The sequence below is a fragment of the Eschscholzia californica genome, unplaced genomic scaffold (genome assembly GCF_041429995.1).
Source record: "Eschscholzia californica isolate CP2 unplaced genomic scaffold, dmEscCali1.0.p SCAF_3, whole genome shotgun sequence".
In the NCBI taxonomy this organism is placed as follows: domain Eukaryota; kingdom Viridiplantae; phylum Streptophyta; class Magnoliopsida; order Ranunculales; family Papaveraceae; genus Eschscholzia; species Eschscholzia californica.
Genome location: NW_028238420.1, coordinates 28,309,212 through 28,323,402, shown reverse-complemented (window position 1 = coordinate 28,323,402; position 14,191 = coordinate 28,309,212). Strand labels below are relative to the sequence as shown.

The following is a 14,191-nucleotide window of genomic DNA, read 5'->3' as shown; positions in this document are numbered from 1 at the left end:
CTTGTTCCGGTAAACTCAATTATGTCAAATTGAGGAGGTAAACTGTAAACTCAAGTATGTCAAGCGATAATGTCAAAAGAATAGTTTTAAGAGCACCCTTTGAAAGTACTATTGGCGCCTCTCTCAAGACCAATTAAGTAGCGCCTTTAAAATTAGCCACGTCAAGGGTCGTTTCAAAAGCGCCTTGAAAATGTCATTGACGCCGCTCTCAAGACCAATTTAAGAGTGAGACTGTGAAGGATGCTATTCAAGCTGAGCTAAATTCTTTAGCGAAGAGAGAGGTATTTGGACATGTAGTTCAAACACCAGAAAATATAAAACCTGTAGGATACAAATGGGTATTTGTGCGCAAAAGAAATGAGACAAATGAAATTATCAGGTATAAAGCACGTTTAGTTGCTTAAGGTTTTTCTCAAAGATCGGGTTTAGACTTCCAAGAGACATATTCTCCTGTAATGGATGCAATAACATTCCGATATTTGATAAGTCTAGCAGCATCTAAATGTCTTGAAACACGTCTAATGAATGTAGTCACTGCATATTTGTATGGCTCACTTGATAGTGACATCTACATGAAAATTTCTGACGGATACAACTTGCCTAAAACATCTAAGTTAGGATCATCAAACATGTAGTCGATCAAATTACAAAGATCGTTATATGGATTGAAACAATCAGGACGGGTGTGGTATAATCGCCTTAGCGAATACCTTTTGATAGAAGGATATATTAATAATGCAATTTGTCCATGTGTATTCATTAAGAAATCAGAAAATAGATTTTCCATTATTGCAGTCTATGTAGATGATTTAAATCTTGTTGGGACTCCAGAAGAGCTCACTAAGACGGCTGAATATTTGAAGAAAGAGTTTGAGGTGAAAGATCTTGGCAAAACTAAATTTTGTCTTGGTTTACAGATCGAACATTTGCAAAATGAAATATTTATCCATCAATCGATGTATACAGAAAAAGTCTTAAAACGCTTTTACATGGACAAAGCTCATTCTTTAAGTAGTCCTATGATTGTTCACTCACTTGATGAAAAGAAAGACCCATTCCGTCCTCGGGAGGATGATGAAGATCTTCTTGGTCTTGAAGTACCGTATTTAAGGGCAATTGGTGCTCTTATGTATTTAGCAACTTGTACCCAACCAGATATAACATTTGCTGTAAACTTATTAGCAAGGTACATCTCTGCACCTACCAAAAGACATTGGAATGGTGTCAAGCATATACTACGGTATCTGCGAGGAACTATAGATTTGGGCTTATTTTACTCGAAAGGAGTAAAATCACAATTATGTGGCTATGCAGATGCCGGATACCTCTCTGATCTTCACACTACACGGTCACAGACAGGGTATCTATTTACTAGTGGTAATACTGCCATATCCTAGAGATCGGTAAAACAAACTATAACAGCTACTTCTTCCAATCATTCTGAAATAATTGTTATTCACGAGACAAGTCGTGGGCGTATATGGTTAAGGTTTATTATCCAGCATATTCGGGGAACATGTGGACTTTCTTCAATCAAGGATACTCCAACAGTATTGTATGAAGATAATGCAGTTTGTATTGCACAACATAAAGGGGGATATATCAAAGGTGACAAGACGAAGCACATATCTCCTAAATTTTTCTACACTCATGAGTTGCAAAGAAACGGTGACATAGAAATTAAGCAAATACGTTCAAGTGATAATCTTGCAGATATATTTACTAAAGCTTTACCAACTTCAACATTCAAGAAATTAGTCTATAACATCGGAATGCGTCGGCTAAGTGATCTTGCACAATCTCAACCGTCTGAACGTCTATGAGGGGGAGTATCCATGAGGGGGAGTGAACTAAGAAAGAAAGTGACAAAGTTTAAATGTATCTTACACTGTAAATCTATGAACTGTACTCTTTTTCCTTAGCTACGGTTTTATCCCATAGAATTTTCCTTGGCAAGGTTTTAATGAGGCAGTTTATGTACTTCTAACATAATCGAAGATATTAAAGAACATTCTACTCTTTTTCCTTCACCATGGTTATTCCCATAGGATTTTCTTGGTAAGGTTTTAATGAGACAATTTCTTACGTTGTGGAATCCAAGGGGGAGTGTTGTAATATTTTGTCTTCCACTACTATAATATGTAACATCTACACTAATGTGGTCATGTGTAACCTATAACTTAAAGGCACATTTATGTGTATGCATGTAACTCCTTGTGTAAATGCCCATGAATGCCCTTACTTTTTAGAGCCTATAAAAAGAGTTCTAACTCAATGTAATTTACACAACAAATTATAGAATATTATATTACAATCTTAAGATCATGTCAGATAATCTTACAAAATTGTAATTTCTTGCTCTTGATATTACGGGAAAAAAATTCTTGACATGGATTCTAGATGTTGAAATTCATCTTGATGCGATGAATCTTGGAAATACTATTATGGCTGCAAATGAAACATCCCCACAAGATCGGGCAAAAGCAATGATTTTCCTTCGTCATCATCTTCATGAAGGTCTGAAAACTGAATACCTAACGGTAAAAGATCCATATGTTTTATGGACGAATCTGAAAGAAAGATATGACCACCAAAAGACTGTCATACTCCCAAAAGCTCGTTACGATTGGATGCACCTGCGTTTACAGGATTTTAAGACAGTAAGTGAATACAATTCAGCATTGTATAAAATTAAATCTCGATACAATTATGTGGAGAGAATATAACTGAAGAGGACATGCTAGAGAGAACATATTCAACTTTCCACGCATCGAATATGCTCCTGCAGCGGCAATATCGATAGTGTAGGTTTACAAAGTACTCTGAATTAATTTCTTGTCTTCTTGTTACTGAACAAAATAACGAGCTGTTAATGAAAAATCATAATGCTCATCCCATTGGGACTGCACCATTCCCTGAAGTGAATGTTGTTGCATCAATGAACCGTGAACGCAGACATAGCAATGGACGTGGTCGAGGTCGAGGTCGATATAATAATCGACAACGTGGTGGTCCTATTAGGCTTTCAGGTGAACAAAAATTAGCATCAAACCACGAGATATGGAATAATGTCAAATACAAAAATGACAAAGGAAAAAGTGTACAAACATCTAATCATCGTGAATATAATTGTCGCCGATGTGGTATGAAGGGGCATTGGTCACGTGTTTGTCGTACTGCTACACACTTGGTTAATCTTTACCAAAATTCCATTAAGGGGAAAGGTAAAGAAATAGAAGCCAATTTTGCAGAATTTGAAGTACCAATGAACACAACTCCCTTGGATATTTCTGATTACTTCACAGATCATAATGAGGCCTTTTAAAACCGTGAGACCCAGGTGTGCCAGAGCGGACAATATCACTAGCAGCCCGGAATGCTGGTCCACACCATCCTATAACAAAATAAGATTTGTTGGTTGTTAAAGTTATATATATGAATATGTGATTCATTATGAAAATAAAGAGTTTTGTTTTATATAATTAAGTTTAAAATGGTTTAAGTAGAAATAGTTTAGTTTTATACAAATTTTTTTTTAAAATATATAAGTAATTAATATAAAATGAAGGGTTGAAAATTCAAGTTAATTGTCACACCTCATTGCATGCATGAACTTATTGGATGGTGGTTTGAGTGAGTTTCAAGTATTTTTCATGTGGACCCTACCTACCCGTATCCCATTTAGACATATCACTTGCTGGAGGAGTCATCTCTAGGGTCAAGTCATTTTGAGAATCAAGCAGTAAAGGAAACAAGAGGGTTTGGGTTTATTGAAGGACGGTAAGTGATTATTCTTTAGTTTTTTCGAATGATTTATGTTTAGGAACATGTTTAGGATATTATGGACTATTTTGGGATGTCCGCATATAGGCGGGTTGCTGTCGAATTATTCTACTTCTCAAATTTCATATTTGGACTAATTTTGGGAATGAATTGGAACAGAGATAGTTACCCGAATTTTGTCATATATTCACATAAATGGACAGTTTGAGTTATAGATTCATATTATTGGGTTTGTTATATGGTTTGTCGGCTTATGGAGATGCTGAAATGTAAAATAGAGTTTATGAGAAATTGGTTGGTTGGTTTAAATACATTTCAGGTATTCGGTAGAGTGTTTCAGTGAACTGCATAGTGCTGATAGGACATTCTTAGTCTAGTTTCATGCATTTTATGCATTCTTGCTTTGCAAGAGAACTCTTGACAATTGTGTAACTGTCAAATGACCATTTTATGCATCCTATGAATCTTACTTGAAGCACCCGTTTCGCCACTTTATATATATATATATATATATATATTTATTATTTTCTTTTTATCGTTCTCTAGTTCAAATTATGGCATGATATGATGTGAATGTATGTGTTGTGCTCTCTGTTATGGATGTTTATCTTTTCAAAATAAATTGTTTTTTCGAAAAAATAATCACATGGTGGCGGAATCGCTTGAGATGTGTGATCGTTTTGTGTGAATTGTAAATATGTGGTGGCGGAATCGCTTGAGCTGCATGTATAACATGGTAGCGGTATTGCTTAAGCTGTGTTACGTCTAATGGTTGTTTTCCGACGGCCATTGGTTGGTCCCATTGTTTATTTTTATGTTATAGATTAGTCATGAATTATGTCATGGGTTACACTTGGTGCGTGCGCAGCCGTTTGGTAATGACCATTCTAGGTTACCCAGAATGGGGTCCAGAGAAGATGGAAGTTTGAGTATTCCGACCCTTGAAGTGATTAGGGGATCGACTTAATGCCATGCTTGTTTATTTATTCTGCTAAGTCACTTGTGTGTGTGGTTTTAATTTTGTTGTGATTGATACTTACAATGTTTTCACCGAAATGAAAGAGGGTGTTTACCTGAATTTTCTTAATAAGTAAATACTTAATCCCTGAAAGTGGAGACTTGTAAAAGTTTGGCCTAAAACAAGGTTTACCCTACCTTGAGACACAAGAACGCTCGTCTCATCTGGTTGACGGCACCTGTTAGAAGGGTTCTGTTCTTGTAGTTTTGGGAGTCACTCAGATCATTAAATATTCTTATAGGTTCATGCATATGTTTGGGTATTCTTCGAATGGTTAAAGAATTACCTCGCGAGGAAGCATCAGATCTGGTCGGAGGTAGGATGCGCCTCAAGATGAGATAGTTGTATCATCGTGGGTATATGACTCTGCTACACGACGATGCTCTTATAGTCGTCTGGGTAAGTCATGACATATTTTAAGCGTATCACTGTTTGGGTGAGATTTACTATTCGATGCGTATTGAGATCACAAGCTAGCCTGATGGGCGATGATGACGAAGGAAGAGTTACGGAAGCTCTTACCGGGGTATTACGTGGATCCATGTGTACACTACAGTAGTCAAACGTTCGATAAGGCGCCGCCTGCCTACGCACTAAAAAAGCCCAACCGGTTCTTCCTAGCTGAATAGTTAGTGACTCCGACTGAGGGCGTATTCAATCGTGATCTCAATTATCTTGCTATATTGCCTTGCTTGTTGTTCATATTGATATATCTGTATATATGTAACACTTATAACTATTGATATATTAAACTGTTGATGTTTATGGTGTGGGTAGGATGTCTAGGTATTCTACTAAGCTGACCTTCGGGTTATCTCATTCCTATTTGTTTTTGTTCAGTTGCAGGTGTTGGTGACCCGGAGTGACACAGTTTACTTCGTTTGCTCACATTATGTAAGAATATAATTTCTATTATGTTTTCAACCTTAGATTTCATCACAATATTAATATTATATATGTATCATCTAGAATAGTTAGGATCGCTCTCTCCCTGATTTGTGATTGTACACATGTAAATAATATGCACCTTGTCACTTTTAATTTGATGTTATTGTTATGTTCAAGTTTATGAAAACATGTATGAATGTTTGACAGGTTTTTCAGGTTTCATAGGTTCAATTTACAGAGGAGACTCTGTCAAAATTTCCTATCTTTCGCCTTATGAAAACTATTTCGGGTTACACATTTTCCGAACATATTTTCAAAAGGTTTAAACTATATTTGATTTCTTGTTGCGTTTGTTCTTGATTTGTAACCCGTGATCAGAGTTTTGGCTTGGGTTTATATTTGAAAATAGTTTGAGTTAGTATTAGACCGAATTTCTTTTATAAACTGTCTTGCAAACCGTGATTCGGAATACGAGGCGTCACAGCAAAGGGTCGTCATATTTTATAATGCATTTGGTCAGCGCGGCCAGAGATCGCTGACTTAGTCAGCAAGGCCAAACTGGGTGGGCTTTAGTCATTTTGGATTAAGGAGAACCGGGTTGGGTTTTCTGGTGATCCAGAACAAAATGGAATCTCTTCTTGTGGTCGAGTGGGACGGGAATAGCCCCACTTGAGGAGAATAGTCGGTCTGACCAACGCGGGTCGGGTCGGGTTTGGGAGTTCTGGAGTTTGGGAAGAATTTAGAATAAAATAAATACTTTTTGGTATTTATTATTTCTAAAACTCTATTATTTGTTTCTTTATAGAACAAGTAACGGATATCCTCAAATTCCACAACTTCCTTATTCTTCTCCACGTCTTCTGGGAAACCCTAATAGGGTTTATTTGGTCTACAAATAAGACTTAAACCAGAATAGAGACACGTACAACTACTAAGAGGTTTCATCTTCTACTAAATATTGAAGCCGATTTTCTGCTTCTCCAATATCATCTTCTTCAGTGTAGTGGAAGGTGATAGATGTGGTAAATCCTTGGGAAGTGTTCGGAATGATACAATTTGCGCCGAGGTTGTACCGAAATCACTTTCAAGGCAGTGGTCTCCATACCATGACACATCAAACTCCGTTTTTAGTTTTTCTAAGTGATACTACTTTTCATTGATCCAACCCTATATTTCCAACAATTTGAAAGTGATTTATTCGATTAATGGAAATTATTGGTGGAACACGGTATTCGGTTTATTTTATTGCAGACAGAGTGGAGTTTACGATACTTGAAAGTATTGTAGTTGTGGGATGCGTTTTCTAAATCAGTAAAAAGAAGGTTAAAGAGGTAGAGTGAGAAATGGGATTCTTGTTAGACAAAGAAACAACAGAAAAGTTGCATATGTCATTAATTCTCTTAAATTCCAATAAGAGATAGTGAAAAAACCTTTAGAAAATCAAAGATGACTAATCAATCCAAATCTTCAAAATAGAAGATGATTAAAAAGGGTTTTACTACTGCTATCTTGGAAGGGAAGAAGGATCCAAATTGACTCATTGTTAATGATGCCATCAATGATGATAATTCTATATTTCTATCATTGCCTTGCATCCCAAAACCTTGGATTAATTGGATATTCTTCGTGGTGATGCTTTATTGCTTGGAAATCTTGATGATGATAGTAGCCGAAGAGTTTAGGTGAAGCTACTAGGTTATTCAAAGAGGTTGTATTCACTGGTGATGAATGGAATATTCAATTTCAGAGAGAGAAAGTGATTGGGCTTATTCAAAACCATTGGTTGTTTTGGATATTATTTGGAATCTGGCTTTTGTTATTATAGCAATTGTCTTCTTATTCTTAGAAAATTGAAGGAAGAAGGAAGATGATGAATCTGAAGAATAAAAAGAAGAAACTCGGTTCTTCTATGTTGTAGTTCTTCAAGCAAGTCGGCTCGGATAAGTGAAGGAAACTCGGGACTAGGGGTGGGATTTTGGTCCGGAAACCCGGAGTCCGCCCACGACCGCCCGAGTCCGAAGCGCCCGTGACCGTCCGTTGCCCGAATCGGTCCGTACCCGCCCGACCGAAAAAGCTTAAGCGGACGGACGCGGGCATAGGTCCTTACTCGGTGGTCCGACCGAATCCGCCCGCTTATATTGTCCGCCCGACCGAATCCGTCCATATACGTTCGTTTATCCTACTCGTTATACCCACCCGCCTATATGATTGATTTTAAGCCTTTAGATTTGTAGGGTTAGCTACAACCGTTAGATTTCAAGAGTAAAAATATATAACCCTAGAAATCACTTTTCTTAATCTTATCTTCACCTCTCTACTTCTCTAGTCTCTCTCCTCCTAAATCTCAATATCTCATCGGTAACCCCTTGAACCCACAATACACCGTAGAACCCACAATGCCCCGATCGTAATCCATGTAAAGAAGAATAGAACTGATCGTAATCAATGAAAAATCTCAATGATTATCTTTTAATTTTGTATTCATGTACTTTTCGGAATTGTAAAGTGGGAGTTTTGAACGTTGTATTTAGTTACTAAACAGTTTTAATTTCGGATAATTTTGTTTTTATTTGTTCATTAGTAATCGGTGTCCGACCGACCGATACCCGGTTTGCCCGACCATCAAAACGGTCACGGACGGGCACTTTGTTAGAGAAAAATCCGAGATGCCCGCCTGTTTTGTCCGGATGTCCGAATGGACACTTAAGACTTATGCCCGTTCCGCCCGGACCGGTTGACTTAGTGTCCGTTTTCCGCCCGTCCGAACCGATTCCCACCCCTACTCGGGACAGTCGATAAGAAAGCTCGAGACATCAGAGAAGCAGCCCGGTACTGCAGAGAAGCAACTCGGGACTTCAGCCGTAACAGCACCTTTTCTTGGCCGGAAAATCATTCTCTAGCCGGGATCTTCTAGAGTTATATTCCGACCATTATTTTGGCTAGAAAAACTTAAGGTTTCTTTTGGGGATGTTATTCGTTGCCTTGCTCTTGTGTTTTTTCTTGTTTTTGTGCAGATTTGCAAGAGAGAGAAAGCTTGCCTTAAGTTTTAATGGTGGATTTTCTTTGAAGGAAGAAAATGGTGTTGACTGATATGGGGAAACAAATTTCTGCTAAAGTGAGATGACATCTTCAATGATGTGGGGAAACCCGTTTCTGTTGTAGCGAGATAATACTCACTATTATGGGGAAATAAGTTTCGACTAAGGGGAGCTGTCATCTCTACTGCCATGGGGAAACTTGTTTCGGCTAAGGGAAGTTGACATCTCCACTGCTAATGGGAAACATGTTTCTGGTAAAGGGATATTACCTAACCTAACCAAGAAGGGATTAAAGTTGGATATCTGAACTGAGGGTGTTAGCAAACTCTGCAATAGCAAGGCTTGCTATCTTAAGGTACCTCGTTTCATTTAATATTAGTTAAAGTACTATGAGTATTGTCTAATATGTGATAGCAATTCTTGAAATTGCATGATAGCATCACTAGTTTTATTTTATCATTCTATATTATGATGTGTGACATGGTAGATTAGGACAAGTTATCTACGCTTCCCAAGATGAATGGACTCGTTAGTGTAGACAATCTTGATGATCACACTAGATGTCTTGTATGTACGGAAGCTAAAACAGTTTAATGATGTTTATTTTGAGAATCTGAAAACTGGTGAACATATTAATGTAAACGATCTTGATGATCACACTAGTTGTCATGTTTCTGTAAAACCTAAACATGTTAGTCACCTTTTAAACATGTCACAACTAGAATGATAGAATTATTAGAACTAGTGCATTCAGAAACTTAGATGACATCAAGAACTGCCTAGCAAAGAAGGGAGCTAAAAAGTACTTCATAGATGATTACTTTAGGTACACGAGAGATTACCTCATTGGGCTTAAGATGTAGCAAAAAGAGATGTTTCTGAAATATAAGGTTGAAGTAGACAACCAACTGGACAGGAAATTAGAAAAGGTCTAGATCTGATAGGGGTGGTGACTATAGCACTAACGCCCTTAAGACTTTCTATGAGAAACATTGGATAATTCATGAACTTAGTGCTCCTTATATGCCACAACAAAATGGTGTATCTGAAAGGAATAAGATGACACTAGAACATGAAGAATGCCATGCTTTTAGGTAGGACTACCAGAGGACCTGTGGGGGAAGGCGAATTTATCCGCCTGCCGTGTGTTAAACATGGTACCTCATAAAGGTGTTAGACAAAACACTCTTGAATTATGGAAGGGTTTCGCACCTAACCTGAAATTTTAAGAGTGTGGGGGTGTCTAACAAAAATGGGTAGACCTGACTTTGGGAAAGTCACTGTCGGACCAAAACTGTTGATTCTGGTTTTGTTTTTTATGCTCATAATAGTGTTGCATATAGATTCATGTTATACGATAATGTTATGATAGAATCTAGAGATGCTGAATTTTTGAGCATGTATTTCCTTTGAAACTGTCAGTTGAGAATGTTCCCTTGCATGATAAGTCACTTACTCGCATACTTTTGCATGTTGAGATGCCTAATAGTATGCCCTCCCTCTAGTTCTGTCATTGATAACACCTTAGACGGAACATGATTTTTTTCGAAACGTAAGAGACGTAGGATAGAGAAAAACTTTGCCTGAATTTTTCACCGTTATTCTATCTGAAGGTGTAGACTGGCTGAATGATCAGTTTGTGTCTAGTTTCTAAATTGAGACTGACCCAAGACTTATCATAAGACCATAACTTCAGTAGATGAAAGAACGTGAAAAGAGGTTATGAAAAGTAAGCTAGACTATATCATGTGTCCCTGACTCCATCACTGCTTTTCTGTCTACAAGTTTAGTTTAGCTGAATGATCAGTTTGTGTCTAGTTTCTTGTTTGAGACTGACCCAAAGACTTATCATGAGGTCATGACTTTATTAGATTAAAGCTTGTGGAAAGAGGCCATGAAGAGTAAGCTAGACTATATCTTAGTTAATCACACTTGGGAACTGACTGGCTTACCTAAGGGTGTAAACCCATTAGTAGTAAATGGTTGCTTAAGAGAAGGCTAAGACCAGTCAGGACCATAGAAACGTATAAAGCTCGACCTGTGAATAGAGGCTTTGCACCGAGTGAAGGACTTAACTACTTTGACACTTACACTCCTATGGCCAAAAAATCACAATTGTTAGGTCACTTTTTGTCTTGGTTGTCTTGGTTGCCTTGAATGAATTAGTGATCCAGCAAGTGGATGTCAAAACACCCTTCTTAATTAGAGACCTAACTAGGAAACTTACATGTTTCAACTTGAGAGGTTTGTGGTCATTGGTCAAGGGAGTAAGGTGTGTAGACTGAAGAAGTCCCCACATGGTCTGGAACAGACACCCAGGGAATGCCATGAGAAATTTGATAATACCCTGTTGAGTGATAGTTTTACTGTGAATAACTTTGAATCATGTGTTTATTCTAAACAGTATAATTATGGGTATGTGACAATATGGGTATCTGTTGATGAGATGTCTATTTTTCGTGCTAATGAGACTTGAAGAGAACATAGATAAATATAAAACCAAACTACTTGATTACAGGTTTTACACAGAAAGAGAGACTTGACTACATCGACACTTACTCTCTAGTGACCAAAATTACTACAGTGAGATCTCTCATTGAGTTAGCTGTTTTACATGACGTAGTAATACATCAAAGGGATGTAAAGACAACCTTCCTGAATGGAGATCTCGATGAGGAGATTTATGTGTTTGTAAGTCCCAACCCGAGGGATTTGTGATCCCTGGTCAGGAGAGTAAGGTGTGTAGACTGAAGAAGTCTCTCTATGGTCTATAACAGGCACCTGAGAAATGGTATGAGAAACTAGATGATACCATGCTAAGCAATGACTTCATTGTGAATAAACTCAAACTCGTGTGTTTATTCAAATCAGTGTGAGTCCAGATATGTCATCATTTGTTGGTGTGTTGATGACATGCTTATCTTTGGTGCCAATGTAGATGATGTGAATGAGGTTATGATCTTTCTGTCATCTAAGTTTGAGATAGAGGACTTAATGGAGGAAAATGACTTTCTGGAGGTTAAGTTTAAGAGAAACCTAAATGTCATCTCTCTAAGTCAATCTGATTGTGTTGAACAGATATTGAGAAAGTTCAACTCGTGTAATGTGACACATGCGAGAACTTCATTTGACCTCAACATAGCTCCAGTTAAGAATGAATGTGTTGTTTTTCTCAACCAAAGTATGCTAAGATCATAAGAAGTATGAGGTTTTTGGTGAATTACACTTAACCTGATTTGTCATTGCAGTTAACAGACTCAGTAGATATACTCATAACCCTAGTGAGGAACTCTAAAATGTTCTTCATCGCTTGCTTAATTACTTAAGAGGCATTATTAACCTAGGTTTGCAGTAAAGTAATTTTTCTACAGCTTTGGAACGTTATTGTGATGTTAACTGAGTAATTAACAATGATGAAGTTTGTTCAAGCTAGTAGTTATAATTTTATCTTTGGTGGAGGTGTCGTGTCATTGAAGGCTTAAAAACTGACATGCGTAATGCGCTCTACTATAGTCTGGATGTATTCCTTTTGACTTGGTAGGTCAGGAAGTTGAGTGATTGAGAAGTCTCTTTAGGAAGACGTGTCACAGTGGGGGAAGGAGATGATGTTTGATCTCCTTTCATTATAACTCACATGCAGCCATTGTGATATCAAAGAAAATGTGTAGAATGACAAAATGAGACACATCCGGATAAGGCATGTAGCAGTAAAGCGTAAGCTGAAGAATTGTGCGATAGCTCTTGAGGATGAGTGGTCTGAGCAGAAATTGGCAGATCTACTTCTGAAAGGCTTCACGAGCAAATTGATTCTCGAGACGTCGAGATGGATGAGATAAAGCCTGTGTGGCTGATCTCTTACTCCTATAGCGTGGAGCAGAGCTAGCTGAGTATAGAGCTTCACTGAGCAGGTCAAAGTTGGACCTAAGGTTGAGCATGAGGCTCTTAATGCATTTATATCCCTTCGTGGTAGTTCTATTGAGACGGACTTGATGAATGCACCGACTGATGAATGTGTTAATAAGCTTTATGGCGGTCTTACTGAGATGGACTCGATGGACACATAGTTGCCGATGATGTGAAGGTGAACTTGTAAAAAGTTCTTAATGCATTTATAGCCCTTTGTGGTGGTCCTATTGAGATGGACTTGATAAATTTTCGATGACTGATACATCCATCACCATGACTGGTGGTCTTACTGAGACGGACTGTCTGGGTGTTCAGTTGTTGATGATGACGAGGATGAACTTACCAAAGTTCTTAATGATTTCATGACCCGTGTGAGGGGTCAGTGTCTACACTGAGGTAGACTTAAAGAAATCACCTGCATGAGCCCGAGGGTGGAAGGCCGCCTTCTATGGAAGATATACAGCTGTCTTCTTAAAAACTCATTAGACCCAAAGTATGTTCAGGGCCTACTAAACGAACATGAACGAATCGCGGAGAACGTGGAAAGTCATTGGGTATCGTATGTGTTGTGGGGGTCTCAACTAAGAATCTCCAAGTTGAAGAATCATTTCACTTGGTTGTTTTATTTTTGTTGTTGCCCCACTCCACTATGTGTCAATTCAAATCGAAAGATATTGAACACTTAAGTACATGTCCCACTTAGGCTCTGTATTTAGAAGTCTTTGTAATCCTTTAGTGGGGGATTGTTGGATAAATGGTTTCCAAAGCCGTTAAGTCCGATAATCCCACTTGAGGAGAATAGTCGGTCTGACCAACGCGGGTCGGGTCGGGTTTGGGAGTTCTGGAGTTTGGGGGAAATTTAGAATAAAATAAATATTTTTTGGTATTTATTATTTCTAAAACTCTATTATTTGTTTCTTTGTAGAACAAGTAACGGATATCCTCAAATCCCACAACTTCCTTATTCTTCTCCACGTCTTCTGAGAAATGTTCATCTTCTACTAAATATCCTCAAATCCCACAACTTTCTTGGTCTATAAATAAGACCTAAACCAAAATAGAGACACGTACAACTACTAAGAGGGTTCATCTTCTACTAAATATTGAAGCCGATTTTCTGCTTCTCCAATATCATCTTCTTAAGTGCAGTGGAAGGTGATAGATGTGGTAAATCCTTGGGAAGTGTTCGGAATGATACAATTTGCACCGAGGTTGTACCGAAATCACTTTCAAGGCAGTGGCCTCCATACCATGACACATCAAACTCCGTTTTTGGTTTTTCTGAGTGATACTACTTTTCATTGATCCAACCCTATATTTCCAACATCTCTTTCACTCCCCCTTTTCTCTGTAGCCATTACGGCGAAGGGATCTTCTCCCAAACAGTTCCTAAGAGACTACACGGGCAAAAAGAAGACTTCAAAAATAAAATAAAATTTAAGAGAATCTTATCATATGTAATTGAATATGGTTCATTTTCAAGTTATTCGTCTTTCTGCCTTCAATTGGAAAAGAATTGTGTGGGGCATCTGGTGTAACATTACAAAAATGTGTCATT

At 37.9% G+C, this 14,191-nt stretch overlaps 1 protein-coding gene and 1 pseudogene across 1 annotated transcript; both read left to right on the top strand.

Moving 5' to 3' along the window:
• The first annotated feature begins 1,019 nt into the window (after positions 1-1,019).
• On the top strand, positions 1,020-1,823 carry LOC147549350 (secreted RxLR effector protein 161 pseudogene; annotated as a pseudogene).
• Positions 1,824-2,872: 1,049 nt separating this feature from the next.
• On the top strand, positions 2,873-3,325 carry LOC147549349 (uncharacterized). The gene has a single exon (XM_086668282.1). The coding sequence runs from the start codon at positions 2,873-2,875 to the stop codon at positions 3,323-3,325; it is 453 nt and encodes a 150-aa protein (XP_086524408.1).
• Positions 3,326-14,191: the final 10,866 nt, after the last annotated feature.